The sequence below is a fragment of the Mixophyes fleayi genome, chromosome 2 (assembly GCF_038048845.1).
Source record: "Mixophyes fleayi isolate aMixFle1 chromosome 2, aMixFle1.hap1, whole genome shotgun sequence".
Classification (NCBI taxonomy): Eukaryota; Metazoa; Chordata; class Amphibia; order Anura; family Limnodynastidae; genus Mixophyes; species Mixophyes fleayi.
This window is the reverse complement of record NC_134403.1, coordinates 354384247-354399913: the sequence shown is the minus strand read 5'-3', so window position 1 is coordinate 354399913 and position 15667 is coordinate 354384247. Positions and strand designations below refer to the sequence as shown.

General features: G+C 39.3%; 1 protein-coding gene across 5 annotated transcripts in view; it reads left to right on the top strand.

The window, feature by feature from the left end:
• The window catches only part of GRIK1 (glutamate ionotropic receptor kainate type subunit 1), a 353375-nt gene that overhangs the window by 256228 nt on the left and 81480 nt on the right, over nucleotides 1-15667 (top strand). For 3 of the 5 annotated variants that reach the window (XM_075197141.1, XM_075197142.1, XM_075197145.1), the window contains exon 9: nucleotides 8932-8976. The exons of the other annotated variants lie outside the window; for them this stretch is intronic. In XM_075197141.1, coding sequence (XP_075053242.1) covers nucleotides 8932-8976 — 45 coding nt within the window. The remainder of the gene's footprint in view (nucleotides 1-8931; nucleotides 8977-15667) is intronic. 5 annotated transcript variants of the gene reach the window in all.

The following is a 15667-nucleotide window of genomic DNA, read 5'->3' as shown; positions in this document are numbered from 1 at the left end:
ACCAGAGCTGTGAGGTATGCGGGATGTTACCCAGGAGCAAATATACTTCATACTTGCCAACTCTCCTGGAATGTCCGGGAGACTCCCGAAATTCGGGTCGGTCTTACGGATTTGCGGGAGAGCTGCCAAATCTCCTGCATCCCGCAATTGCGGGGCTAAAATGACGCGATTGGCGGTGAATCATGTCATATCAACAAAAATGCATATTTGTCGTGGGGGGCAGGGCCAAAATGACGTGATTCATTGCGCCCTGCCCCCTCCCGCCCTCTAGACACCCCCCTCTCCTGGACACAACTTGCCAAAAGTAGGCAAGTATGATATACTTCCCAAGTAAACAGCATTTCAGGGGTACTCTGTTTTTATTAATTTTATAGATTTTATTGTTTTATTTCTAACTACATAGTGCACAAGGAACTATGATGAAATAAGGCAACAGATAACTTCAGAGGACCTGTGACTGTTTTCCCGTAACTCATTTCTGCTGCCGACTATCAGTCTACAAATGTGCTTTAAAAATATAGTTATGATAGTAATATCTATCTTCCGCAAAGTATAATGTCTTAGTATTCTCTTAACACTCTCCAGTCTCACATCATTATATCATTACCCTGAACAAACCCTCCCCGCCCGGATTAAAAAGAGTAAAATATGTTAATTTTAAAATATGTGGACCCAGGAGGAGGCTGGCCAGAAATACAAGAAGGAAATTGCTCCCAAGGCAACTCTTTGAAGAGCAGGGCTTAATTTGGTACTGCAATAATGCATTAAGCAGCGCCGTGTGACTGTAAGTGGATTTCTGGGTCTCTATTCGTAGGTCTCCAGATTTCTCCACAAGTCCTTAATAAATAATTAAGCAATAAAGACATGGCTGGTGGCTCACCATGGGCTGCTAACTCTACATCCGTCCTTTGTCTGTACCATTAAATATACCTTCTGCTGCAATGGGATGTGTTAGGTATATATCTCTAACATGTCTTTGGTTATTTCAATCTGCATACAGCAATCTAGATTCATTGTGACTTCAAAAGATAACTTCAGTAATGATTTGCCTTATTACTGATTCCACATCGGAGCAATTCAGGCCTGGCTCATGGGCCATGACCTTCCCAGATCCTTTCCTGATCCACCCAAGTCAAAGCCGATTTGTGTAATCCTTAAATTCACTCCTCATGGATGTGACTGCCCAAAACCGTGAATGTTGCAGCAGGTGTCGTACAGCGGGACCCATGGAGATAATGGGGCCCGCTGCATGGCGGATTCCGAGGGTCGGGAACCCCGGTTCCCTTCTCCCCGCTTCCCTACACTGGGGCCCACAGCTTGTTAGTTCTGCCTCTACCTTGCGACATTATTGGTTTTTAAGGACAGCCACAGGTTTTTATCTTTTTTTTTGCTGGAAGTCCTTTAATTTACAAATCTTAATTTAACAAACTCCAGGCTGCTGGTACAATTGAAGCAGCAATATCCCCAGGACAGATTTACTTCATTTGCTACTGAGTTGGAAGCATGGGCTAATATGTATGAACTTAGTAAACTTTGTGCTACTACTCTTGTCCTGGGGAAGATTTATCAACCTTTCTAAAAAAGCAAAAGTGGAGGTGTTGCCCATAGCAACAACCAATCAGAATCTACCTATCATTTACCTAGTACATTCTAGAAAAGTATAGCTAAAATCTGGTTGCTATGAGCAACACCTCCACTTTTCAGAAGGTTTGATAGACCCCCCTCCCCCTGAATTTTTTCATTCACATAAATATAGCAGTGGGAGTGGGTTCATGCCATTTTAGTATAATAATTATGTTGAATTTAATGAAATGTGAATGATAAACTAGGTATCTAACTAATAAAGACAATCTGTGAAGCAATAACTTAAGAAGTCCAAATTTAAAATCTGCAAGGACAACCCCCCACCCTAATCCTTACTCACATTAATCCCACCAGACAGGGAGGAAGATAGCTCTGCGTGTGAAGGAGCCTAGTTGCACAGGAACTCTCTGTAGTAAATGATGTTTTAAGAAGCGGATCCATTTCTGAATTATGCGATGAAACACACATATGGGTCAAGAGTTAACTTTTAAATATTTGCTCAACTCTAGTTGCAAAGAGATGATACGGTTGTGTAATAATCTGCCAATTATTATATAAAAAATAAAAGTTAAGCCCTGTGAAAGGGAAATGTATGGGCTTATTGGTGCAAGTTTCTAGGTACATACATTCAGCCACCCAAAAAACTGTAACTGTGCAACATTAAGTCCCTGAACAGAAGAAAAAGAGGTTTTATTTTTATTTCCCAAACTACACTGGAACATCTGATTTGTTGCTCTCCCCCATCATGCCTCATCCACAACACATTACCAATCTTATGTGCTCCGCTCAGGTACGAAAATCCGTCTCCGAGCAGTCACTTAACTCTGCTCACAGTCCTAATCTATTACCTGCGCGCCCTCCGCAATATTATCCTGCGTTCGAGTAGACATTAAATAGTGAAAGGTCTGAAGAAAGGGCTGCTCGGCATTGACAATTTACCTTGGGATTTCAAAATGTCCTTTCATCCAAGTCATAAATTCTATTCCAGAGAGTCCGGGGACCCTTGTGTCGCTGCTTCAGAATTTCTCTTATTGAATGTCATAAACAATTTAATCATTCTAGTCCAATGCCTGTCCCATTAATGCACTGCCGAGTGTTTGCCCAACGAGATGGGAGTGCATTTACATAGGAAAACCTTTTACCTTATTCTCGTCTGCGTTAACTTTTCCATTATGAAAATTGAACGTATTCGCTTTTATGAATATATATTCACGTGGCTGAATAGGATGTAAGCCCGGGGATATTGTGAAATATTCCTAGTGAGTTATCTGGCCCTGTATTTTTTAATATTTAAAAAAATAAGCGCTGCACTTTAACTGTCGGTGTTAAATGGAACAAGATAATTCATATTGATTCTGAAGACACATTTATTTGTTCAATGAATAAACAACTAGATGTAAGTTTAATGTTGGTAAAAGACATTACTTAAAAATAAATGTATAAACAGATGATAGTTATACTTAAATGCTGTTTGGTCAGTTAATACATGTACACACTGACAAATACAGATGATATCAGGAAAAACCTTCATCTATAGAAACAGCTTCACTTATTTTCAATTATAAACTTCCCTATGAAATACTTGGAATATCTTGATTTAATGCAGCAGCAAACTCCAACCACTTTTAATGGATGTCTGTAACCTAGGATGCATTATTCATTGGTGGTCAGTGATTAAATTTCCTTTAATTGTCTTTGTGAGTCCATTTCTAAAGGGATGCATATATGTGAAACGCAAACTCCCATTCAATGTTCCTCAAGTAGCATCAGCTAGAGTAATCATTTATATTGTTCATAAGCTTTAGCTATAGATAGGGGAAAGATAACCAGATTACAAGGTCACTTTCTGTTTGTGAAACTTGAACGTTTAGACTCCACCCAATGTCAAGTCACTGTTATGATTTTTTTACGCTCCTATATGGTTGAAATAAAGCGATTATGCTGATTTTACAACATCTGCTTGTCTGTAGGAGGGTCCAGCTAAGTTTGCTAAAACTATGATTTTAATATCTTTTTTTTAGAATAGCATCCTTTTCTCTGGGTCCTCCATGATAAGATTTTAAGGCGTACGCATCACCTACACACAGTCCAGGGAGCCGTTTAGTTGGCTGAATTTAGGAGTCTATTTAACAAGACACCTTTGTTATGAAGATTATAAAAGTTTATAAAAAATATAATGAAAATCTTGCATTTGGCAATTTAGCAAAAATGGATGGCTGATGGCTGAGCGATGCTCAAATCCCTGATGTCACTGGCCGCCAGTCTTATTCCCGGCCAATGCAGCATTGCTTTTTGGGCAGCAGGGTGGCTTAGTGGTTAGCACTTCTGCCTTACAGCACTGGGGTCATGAGTTCAATTCCCGACCATGGCCTTATCTGTGTGGAGTTTGTATGTTCCCCCCGTGTTTGCGTGGGTTTCCTCCGGGTGCTCCAGTTTCCTCCCACACTCCAAAAAACACACTAGTAGGTTAATTGGCTGCTATCAAATAGTCTCTCTCTCTCTGTCTGTGTGTGTGTATGTGTATTAGGGAATTTAGACTGTAAGCCCCAATGGTGCAGGGACTGATGTGAGTGAGTTCTCTGTACAGCGTTGCGGAATTGGTGGCGCTATATAAATAAATGGTGATGATGATGGTCGCTCGCCAGGCCAGTGTAGGGTCCTGCTTGCCCGTCCTCCTTGCGCGTGTGTGACTCGGCAGGCCGGCTTGCACATCTGCACAGGAACTGGCAGCTGGAACTTGGGCTGTCATTTCCAGATTGCACTAAAAACAATTATTAAAAAAAAAAAAAAAAAAAATCTAAAACTAACATTATTTAAAAAATACACATTGTTTGCATGGAGAAGCACCGCTGTAGGCCCCTCGCAAAAGCTACAACTGGCAATAGTCTTCACTAGCCAGAGAACTTTGATAAATATGAAAAATCCTAAAACCTATTGACAATTACCATAAGGGCTCATAAAAGGATTGCAGTGAAGAAGCAGGAGTAAAATCTCAAAAGCAGATGCCCTGAGTTATCTCTTCATATATCAATATATATCTGCAAAAGATATGCAAACTAATAATCTACAAATGCAAAACGTAAAGGGCCAGTTCTGCAAATAAAATTATCTACTTTATAAGATTTTGGATGAAACTTTGCTGCACCAACAAAAGCACCCCTCTATGTAATTTCACCTTGCACAAGCCTTGCATTTCCAAATATTAATGACCTGTCTGTCAGAGTATAAGTGTACCAGATGAGGGGATTCGGTACCCAAGCTACGCTTAGGAAATCTAAAACTATTCAATTAATTTAAAAAGTCTCACCTGAATAAATTAATGTCACTAGTGAAATGTGGAATGACAATGGTTCCAGTGGTGTATGTCCAAAACTTTAAATTAAAAAGACACAGGCAGATTTACTATTTAAATGTGAGTTAAAGTGCCTGTGTAATTATTCCTGTAAAATACACACGAAAGGCAATCAAGATCTGTAGAGTTCTGTTCTAGAATGTTGAAAGTAAATGTATTTATTAACTTTATATTCTCTAAAATTACAGAGCCATGCAGATGCAGCCATGAATGTTTAAAAATGACTGGATCTAATACAGTGCTGGCTGTTCATAATGGGACAAGTGATTGTTATTCCTATAGGAAAAAGGTTTTTTTTGCAGATACATTATTCTTGAGATGGTGTTAGTTTTTTAAGGGCCACTTGATCAATTGGATCACATTGCAGTCCCCATAGAAGTTTAGTGTTAAGCAGGTTATGGATGGAGAAATCTCTGCTTTAACCCCTTGATAAATTGAAAGAAGGGCTGTGATGGCCACTCTCTTGAAAAGACGGCGTTTCCATCACTTTTTGCTCATCACAGCTTAGTAAATAGACCCCTAAATCTGCCATCCCTTAAAACTCCATGGTCTACATACTAATATCCTACTGCTTGCCTTATTCAATCCAACAGATCTATGGATGATGTTGATCCTGTCTACCACCCAGTACTTGCAAATGACGCGGATGTTAGAGAGGGCCAGCGACTATTCTTTTTTGACTAACAGCGTTAAGGTGCATTTAACAGGCTGCAAGAATACGCGTTTAATGTGTTACAGCTAGCATCCCAAACATGAACTCCTAGAACAGGCAATAGAGGTCTGTGCCTATAGCAGCCGCCTTTCCCGTAGAGCGAGTATTGCTCCCAGGTACTCAGATGCCCCAGGTCTTAACTCTATGTAATAGGAGCTTATGTTTGGAGATTGTAGCGACAGTGGTAGGAGGAGTACCAGGAGACAGGACTAACTTGGAATGATCCATGATACAAGTCGAGGTCTGAGACAACTGGTAAACAGGTGAGGTACAGTAATCAGGCAGAGGTCAGGGCCACAAGCGAATAAGCAAAGTCCAGTATTCAGGCAGAGGTCAGGGCAACAAGCATGGTCCAGTATTCAGGCAAGGGTCACAACAGGAGGCAGTCAATGTTGGCAGAACATACACAGGAACAACCTGGAGTTGGTCAGCAAAGTGGTGAACTGAAGCTATAACTGGCAGGGAGACTTAGCTTTCCCCACCTTAAACAATAGTGTCAGCCAATTGAAAGCCAAGGAGCACCTAGAGTTTGCCACAGGTGACAAAAAATGAATTAACATGTCCCACACGCACGCGCCCAGCACTCTGCCCTGATGCTGAGACGCGGCGAGTCAGACAAGAGCATCCTGGCTGCTGCCCAGGTAACCGGGACGACCTGGCCGGATGTGACCTCCCGGCAGTTTGACAGGCAGTCGGGACGCAAACAGAAACAGCAGACGAGCCTTCGCAAGCAGCATAGCGACTCATGACATAACACCCTAATATTAATACCTATGTGTCCCAGGATATAGGTAGAAACCTAATACTAGATTATAGTTCATCTTTCTAACTATTATTTTCTGTTTTAAGTCCAGCTTGTTTTACATATGAGGTGATAGGATAATAAAGTTAAAATAGGAAATGGGTTTTAAACTCTTTTCAGTTCTGTCAAATAAAATTGTGAACTGGTGTAAAAAAAATCAATTTTAAATTTCACTCTTTGCCCAGTAACCACAAGCTCAGATCTGGTTGCTTGGCCAGATATCCGAATATGTGGGATCTTGAGAGACCAGATTAGACAGACTTGTTGGACTGAACAATTAGCTGGATGTTTGAGCAAGTACAGTGGTAGGAGGAGTACCAGGAGACAGGACTAACTTGGAATGGTCCAAGATACAAGCCGAGGTCAGTTACATTTAATCAGATTTTTATTATGCCTAGTGACAGGTTTGAGGTTCAGTCGGAACATACTGGGCCAATTTACCAAATTTATCTCACAACCATAATGCTAGTCAAATCATAAAACTCGCTAGAAGCTTGGGTTTTCACAGAGAATTGAAAGTTCCTGTAAGAAATTATTTGTTGAAACACTTTGGACTGCAGACATCCAGACAGAAAAGAGTCAAATCAAATCCAATTTGTGTGTCATTATTGTATGAGATTGTCTTAACTATCTTCCTTTCAGTGGGTAGTGGAGACCAGTTAGTGTTTTGTCTCTCTAGTGTAGTGAAATAATTATCTGCATGTAGTGAAGTCTATCTGCTAAATATTTTTTTTATTGATTGCTTTTTTTATATTTTTCATATTTACAGTATGTACTGTATATGATTATTATGTTTTTTGTTCTCATGCTGGATTACATTACAAAAAGGAATACTATTTCAATTTCAGTCAATCTTGCAAATGATTTACCCAGCTGTACAGTCATTCAGGGTTTTGAATATTTGAATAACCCTTTTAAATAACCCTTTTAAAGTGCGGTTATCACCTACACACAATGGCAGTCTGCATTATGTGCACATCCTCTAATAGTCCCATTTTAAAGAGAGAAAAAAAGAAGTATAAGTTTATGGAGTAAAAACTAATATTCATGGGGATACAGCCTAACAGTTCACTATGAACTGTGACATTAAAACGTTCTTATTATCAATATTTATTTATACACAAGGCATTTTATTCATCTCCCCATACATATTATAAACTGGCTGCCCCCAATGTACATAAGCACCAGGAACACTTTAATGCGAATGCTTTTGCCATCGACAAAAGAATTTATTCTCATCTGCAGAGGCCACCAAGAGAAGTCTCGGTCCCTGGGGCGGCTGCTTCTTGGGCTCATCATGTAACCTCAGTAAAAGCTGATGCTCCTGGTGAAGGCTGGAGAGTATGATAACATGACCCAATAGAAAGCTATTGGTCTATGCGGTCAGCTGCCCCCATAATGCCCCTTCCTATAATCTGGCTTGGCTGGGGTCAGAGACTTGCCCCCCCCCACCCCTGGGTCCTCTGTCCCCATTATATTCCTTTTCTGACTGGTCCTCACAGCCAAACTACAGCTTATTTTCAGCCTCATAGCAAATGTAAATCAAGCCAACTCTTCCGATAGGATAGTGGAAGAACTAGTTGTAGACTAGAGCGCTGTGACTGCATGATGATGTGAAATGCATGATCAAGCAGTGGCGGAGGCCTGTGGTGAAGCATATCCCGTCAACACATCCCACTTACCAATAAGCAATTTGTGTCCAAAAATCAAGGCTGTGCCACCAGAATCAGGACAGTTGGTAGAGTTTGTCTGAATCCTGGAATGTTGGGGTCCTGTTTGAGAAGAAACATATATTATTCACCTCCTCAAAAGCCAACAGTGACTTTTGCCCCCGTTTAGATACTGTGACCCTTTAAATAAACTTGACAAGTCAACTTGTACAGTAGAAGTCCTAACATTTCACAGCAGATAACGGCAGCTCCTAATTCTATAACTGCCATTTACAGCACACAATTTAGTTATAGAAGTAAGAATGATCTTGTTAATCTGCTTCAGATCCTTCCATTGTTTTAGCTTCTTTAGTGCTTATCTGCAGTTTACATAGCAGTCAGCCTTGTAAATCTGAATGCAAATGAAATCTGCCAGCATGCAATGTGCAACCGAAACTGTATCCGTCATTCTGGAATGTGTCCAAAAATCTTTTTCTTTATTGTTCTGATGCGGTTATTGTCAGTGTTGTGGGCTAATCCAAAAATACAGTTGTTTGTCTACCAGCTATAAATGATTATCTTCCCTGTGACAAAAATGACTGAGGATCCAAGAGGCGGGATAGGCTGACAGCAGTCATGTGTAACCAAATGCAAGACGATATAACTCATTCATTTAAATTTGCAAGTGAATATTCAGCATCAATCGCATGGAAGATCCAGGCCAATGGAATAGAAAATATATTACATTTCCAAATACAGCGTTTGCATGAGCTAAAATTTCCAATGTGCTTTTGCTATCATCTTTAATTAAGTATTTCTTCATTTTCCCAAGGCTGCTGGAGAAACTTCTAGCCATTTAAATAAAGTGTGGAAAAAGGTTTGTAATTGATGTGACATAAAAGACCCCAAGGCTGTGTTTTTAACCTTTGTACCTCGGTCCTTGTCTACATCATCAATAATTGCAGTTTATTGACAATATTACCTTATGAGGTTAATGGGTTAGTGTTTGAGAAAGTAAAAAAAAACAAAACAATAAAACATAGGGTAATTTAATTGAAATGTAATATAACCTAAAATACCTGTATTTCCCTTGAGCATCATATTTTAGCAGAACTATTAGGATAATACATTAATTGTGTTGGATATAACTGAAATTATTGCCACTCCGTGGTTTTAGCGCTCTCGCTGTAGTTACCTGGGGCACAATACAATTATTTTTTTTGTGTTCATTAGATCCTCTTATGCTCCATCAGTTCTGTTCTGCTAAAACCCCCCAAGGCGTGTTTAAATCAGCTTTAACTAGTTCCTTTTAATATTATCCTTCTTTGCAGAATAGTTTTATTTGCGAGAGGCAATATTCAGCTTCGTTTCATGGCCGGCTTTGGTCTAGTGAGGGATGGTCCACACTTGTCCTTAGGATATTTCCACCCATATGCTGTTGGCAAGAGACCAAACAATGCATAAATAGCTGATATCCTTTATTGAGGCGATTCGTGAATTGACTTTGTTTCACGTACGGTATGCTTGTCTCCAGGCAACACGAAGATTAGACCCTACAAGGTTACTATGAGCAAATACCCTTTCCGAATATTAATGTTCTACGGCTTAGGATGACAGAGACTTCCACAAACTGGGTCATTGAACTGCAATTATATGAAAAACAATTGTCTCGTTAAGCTTTACCTTTGTTACTGAAGTGTAATGTTGTCATATTCACAATTATTAGTCTTCTATCTCTGTACAAACGACTGATTGTTGACTTGCTGTGCTTGTGAAACGTCACCTTCCATTATATTGTTCTGGTGAAATATTGTGGGTCAGCGTTACTTTGTATACATGTATTGTGTTATGTTATGTGCATCGAGGCTGGTTTTAATTTTGGGTAACAATACCATAGCAAGTATAATAGGACAAAAATGACAACATAAGTTTTCTTTTTCTCTGTTTACCTGTTGGATAAAAGTCGAAATAGAAGAGGTGACAAATAGAAAAATATTTTAATACTGTGGATCAATTTTCCAGTTCTTTAACATAATAATGCAAACAAGAGCTTGAATTTTGATTGGCTAAGAAGGTTGATGTCTACCATGTTTGTCCAATATCAGCCAAAGTAACTTATATCATGAGTGCATGTACAATCACGATTTGTAAATAGCCCCTATGAGTAGCAGGAGACATTGAGTACATGACATGACACAGATGTGTTATGAATATTTGCTGCAATTCACTATACAGAATATCCTGGGTAAGTGACTGAAGCATCTTCCTGATATATTTATTGTGTTCAAGTTACCAAGTAGAACATGCATAATGTATATGGTACTCATTTCTTTATTAAAGTGCACCTTTATTGCAAATAAAAATATATAATTGTGGTTTAAATTAATAACAGTGAAATCTATGCAAATGTGCTTTTAAACCATAGCAACCAATCAGGTCATAACTGTCGGTTGTGTAGGATAGTTCTGAAAAGGAAAGCTAACGCCTGATTGGCTGCTATGGATGTCAGCACATTTTTGGACACATTAAATAAGCCGCTATCTGTTCACAGCATTACTATTTAACACCCCTGAATGTGTTCCTTCATAAAATCCTGCAATAAGCTATGACTGAGAGTAAGAGATAATTACAGCTCTGGAAACGGGGTCTATAATAACATAGTGGCTAAGGTGGGATTCAAAGAAGTTCATGGCCAAAAGAATTGGCACCTTTGCACTTTTTTTTCAAATTACTCACAATTTCCTCTAAAAATTATGTGAACTTAACAGTATTTGGCCTCCATAATTCTTTCTCTGTTACTATTACAGAAACTTTAACTTTGATTCCTAATTTAATACTGTATAACCTTTTAATTCAGAAAGTGAAAAGAAATGGCACAGATACAATTATTAACACCCTAGACTTAATATTTCGTGACACAGCCTTTGGACAAAACAACGGCAATTAACCACTTCCAAGAGCCATGGATGGGCTTCCTGCACCTCTCTACTAGCAGTGTGTCCTCTCTTATTGTGCCAACTGCTCCAGTTCTCTCAGAGTTGGAGGTTCCTTCTCCCAAACTTTCATTTCCACATCTCTCCAAACTGTTCTATTAGGATCTGGACTCATTGATGGTCACTTCAGAACAGTCCAGTGTCTTGTCTTGAACCCTTCTTGGGTGCTTCTTGAAGTGTGTTTAGGGTCATTGTCCAGCTGGAAGACCCATGACCTTTGACAGAGAACCAGCCTTCTAACACTGGGTCCAGCTCTGCACTCCAAAATGGGCAAAATTCATCATGCGGAGCACACTTGGGGGGGAATTCAATTCCCCCGAAGTACCGCCGCACTAAAACTATCACCGTTATTATGGTAGCTTTATCTCGGCTTTCAGAGAGGTGCGTGCAAAATAGCCGCCGTTAGAACTACCATAATAACGGTAATTATGCACACTATTACCGTAATAACGGTAATAAAGAGCAGGCCGCGTTACTTTTAACAGTAACGCGGCCAATTGAATACCCCCCTTTGAATGCTTGTATCATTACTACTTGTGGCCACAAACAAAACCCCACCCCCCCCCCATCCACCCTCCCCGTGGCGGCAGGCGAAGTCACCTGGTGGAATCTTCTAATATTGACTCTGGTTTCTCGCTTTCTGTCATTGGCTGCCATTTTAGAAGCAGGGAAGGGTGGTCCCAGATCCCCGTACACTTTTTTTTGTGGGCATACACAGTATAAATTTACGTGTTTAGTGTGACGCACATGGGCATGTGGCCAGCTCAGTATGAGCCCAGTTGTGTCACCTTCCTGTGAACTCCGCTCAGATATACGCCTTGGATGGATGTTCAGCATTCATGAATACCTTACAAACACAGCAAATCTGAACACACATTGGCTCACAATCAATAAAGCAGATTGTGCCTTATATTTAAATACATTTTAAAAAAGCATTAAAATAAATGCTAAAAATAATGATAAAAAGATGAATTATGTCAGCTGACGAGTTCACTTTAAACTCAAGAATTTAAAGTCAATCATCAAATACTTTAAATTCTGACAAAATGGACATTGGATAAATGATGGCATAGCTGCTCTACGTCTTCCTACTCCCCTCTGTTACCAGCTCTCAGTACAATACAAAACCCCCTCATGTTGAACTTTATTCAGTGTGTTATGATCAGAACTTAACCTTCCCAGGAAAAATGATGGAATTCATTATACGGAAACGTCCTCAATTAATCTGAAAACAGACATATGTGCCTTCATAAAACACGCACATTAATTATTATGATGTGTAACATTTCACCTGAAGTGAACCAATCCACTGTTATCTCCGTATGTTTGTAAAAATGTATATTGCATTGTCTCAGTACACATTATTAGAAGATACACAGACCTACTATAAATCTCTACAAATAATTCTGAAATTGATGATGGAGACTTTACAGGCATTGGGGTTGATTGTGCGATAGGTGTTAAAAATATGGATGGCTTATGCTCACAAATGCAAAAATAAGATTTTGTTTGGCAGGAGACAATATGTCAATAAATAACAGCTAGCTGTAGAAATCAATGATTATTGTCTACGGCCATTTTTTAAAAGGAGCGCATGTATACACGCGGAGCAATGGAAACGGGTGTAATGTGCGATCCCCATACCAAAAATTGCTTATTGTCTCTGGGGGCTTCTAGTACACCTTCTGGAGCATCTGCAGTGAGACCCCCGGAGCATTTTTGCTTAGCTAAAAATATATGGTGAGGGGGTAATTAAAGCTACAAACAGAACAGATGTTTTGTAGCATGCATTAGACCTGACACACCACTTAGCAACAATTAAAGATTTGTCCTGTGATCTACATTAAAGTCTACTCCATCTGTACATTTTTTAAGACAATCGTTGGTATGTGAACATGAGTCTAGCTATAATGTTCAGGTACTATTGGAGCAATTGCCGCTTATAATGGTCATGTGACCTGTCTGAAAACCCTCCACTATAAATTATGTTTTGTTACAGTGTGTTTTCATTATAAGGACAATTCTCGTTTCCTGTTCATTTAAACTTGATGATCACCACACAAAGGAATAGAAACAAACCAGCCATAATAAAAGCTTTAATTTTAATGTCAGGGTTATTTACACACCACTGATAATGTCCTTATATTGTTCAAGCAGCATACAATAGTATTATTCTAGAACAACCATTAAGGCCAGCTAGGTGCTATTACCGATTTCCTATAATGTGATGTTACATGCAGTTCTATACTGTCCATTCTTATTACTGAACCAGGCTTATACTGTATGTATCAAATGAGAGGTTAGGAAAATATTATCAGTGTTCTCCAATGTATCAATTGCAAAGAGATATTATACTTCTTCTGCAAGGACAGTTATATTATTAAACTACATAATATAATTGTCATTACTAGGTTTGTACTGTTCTTGCTTGCTCTACATCACATCAATGTACCCAATTTCAGATTGTGTAGTTCAATGAAAATAGGAGGGGCCTGATTAATTGAGTACATACAAGCATGTTGCAAGATCTATAATGCACTAGATAGATAAAGGCTAATTGCTGATTGGATGTTGTCATCTATGTTTAAAAAGAAACTTTATGTACAATTTGTAATACTACAATATGGGAACTTTACAGGTAGACAGTTACAGGTAGAACATGTATTACTTTGTATTCTTAATGTTGCAGATATATTGGTAACATCAAATGCTGTATTTCACCCATAAGACTATAGAACAAGGAATGGCAATTGCACCGTTGTTGGTACTGCAGGCTTCCTGTTGGGTTCAGGGTTTCCTCCAAAGACATACTGTTAGGTGAACTGGCTTTGACTGGTGTGTTTGTAGGCCCATTAAAGGAGAATTAGCTTGTACTCCACTGTGACATGGACTGAAGTGTCTGTATAGAGTCCACTGAATGTACAGTGCTGTATAAAATGCTCAGCGGGGAAGTTCTCTTCGTTTATACCAGAATTAACATACCAGAATAAATCAATAAAGACACGGACACCAAATTAACGTTGGAATAAAATAGGATTTATTAAATGACTTAATGACGAAAGCTAAAGGTAACTGAAAGGCGGACGAGAGCAGAGCAGTCAGCAACAACAAAACCAAGAACGGTGGAAAGGTCAGACCATAGTACCACCAACCCAGGACCCCACCTTATCTATTGGCCGGTGCTAAATATCTGTCCAACGGCAAGACTACACCCCCCTTACATCCGCCAGTATAACCTTTAACATACCGGCCCAGAGTCTTCCTCACAGTCGCTCCAAACATGTGATGACACCACGAACCAAAAGGGGGGAGTTGTGACCAATGACTAGATAACCCGAGCACCATATGCAAACTTACCGACTGCACTGCTCTCCTACCTACACACTATTAAAGATATACCCCTACCCCTAAAACTGCAGGGTGGGCGGGAGGAATCCGGTAGCAGAGAGACAGATCTGCTGGCAAACTGCCCTATATATAAACACAGACTACACCCCCTCCCGTGTCCTATTGGCTAGCAAAATATAATAGAACCTCTCACTGGTTAGCCCTCCAATCACTCACCCGCGTGATTTTAATTTCGCTCATGTCTAATGGACACACTTCCCTAATATGGTGTTATCATATAAATAAATGGTAATAATGATTTTCATTTTGCACAGCTTCATATTAACAAAACACAGAGCACAAAAAAATGTTGGACTCTCTTTTCAACCTCGCTGCTATTTCACAAATTAGATGAAAAATCTTTCCAGCCTAAAAGACCTCTTTGGCAACCTTCTCCCTTTGCATCTGTGTGCAGTTGGCAAGACACAAGTCTTCAAGCTGTTATTTTTGCAACAGTGAACACTGATTACCTTGTAAACTGCCTTTCTGAGCCATCACCAACCGGTTTGTCTGAGGCATTTGGCTCAAATGGTTTTTTTTGCTCTTAGGTGCCAAATTACAATCCATCCAAACCACCGATTAAAAAATATGTCTCTTTTTTTGATTGCAAGACATATGCGTTAATTTTTGTAATCTATTGTGATTTTCTTTGTCTATACCTCTTAAAGAGTAGTAAAGAAGAAATGACATACAATTTACTGGTATAGAAATGTGCATGCAATCAATCAGGTATTTGCTGTGAAATTAAGTAGCAGTGTTTCATCATTCAGATCAACACACGACAGCAAATCATAGAGGAACTCAGCACTGCAGAGATGAAAATGAAATTAAAACTCCCTCTTGTTAGGTAGATGGGTTTATAAATGCACGGCTGGGTGCTATGTATTCCAAACTGATCATTAATTCTTCACAGTCAATTTCTTGCAGTACAAATTGTCCTCTTGGCTTTCCATACAGCTGACAATAGAAGGTGATTTATTTCCTAGCCTGCAAAAGTAGGAGGATACTACTGGTAGATAATTATACATTCTTAGGAAATAAAGCCAGGATGTAGAATAAAAAATTAAAATAGATAAATACATACATCATAGTCTACAAATTGTCACCATAAGTGCCTTTATTTAACATAGGTTACAATGGTGTGATCCTGGAGGAGCTTGTGTTTAATAACATGGTGCCCCGTGTTTG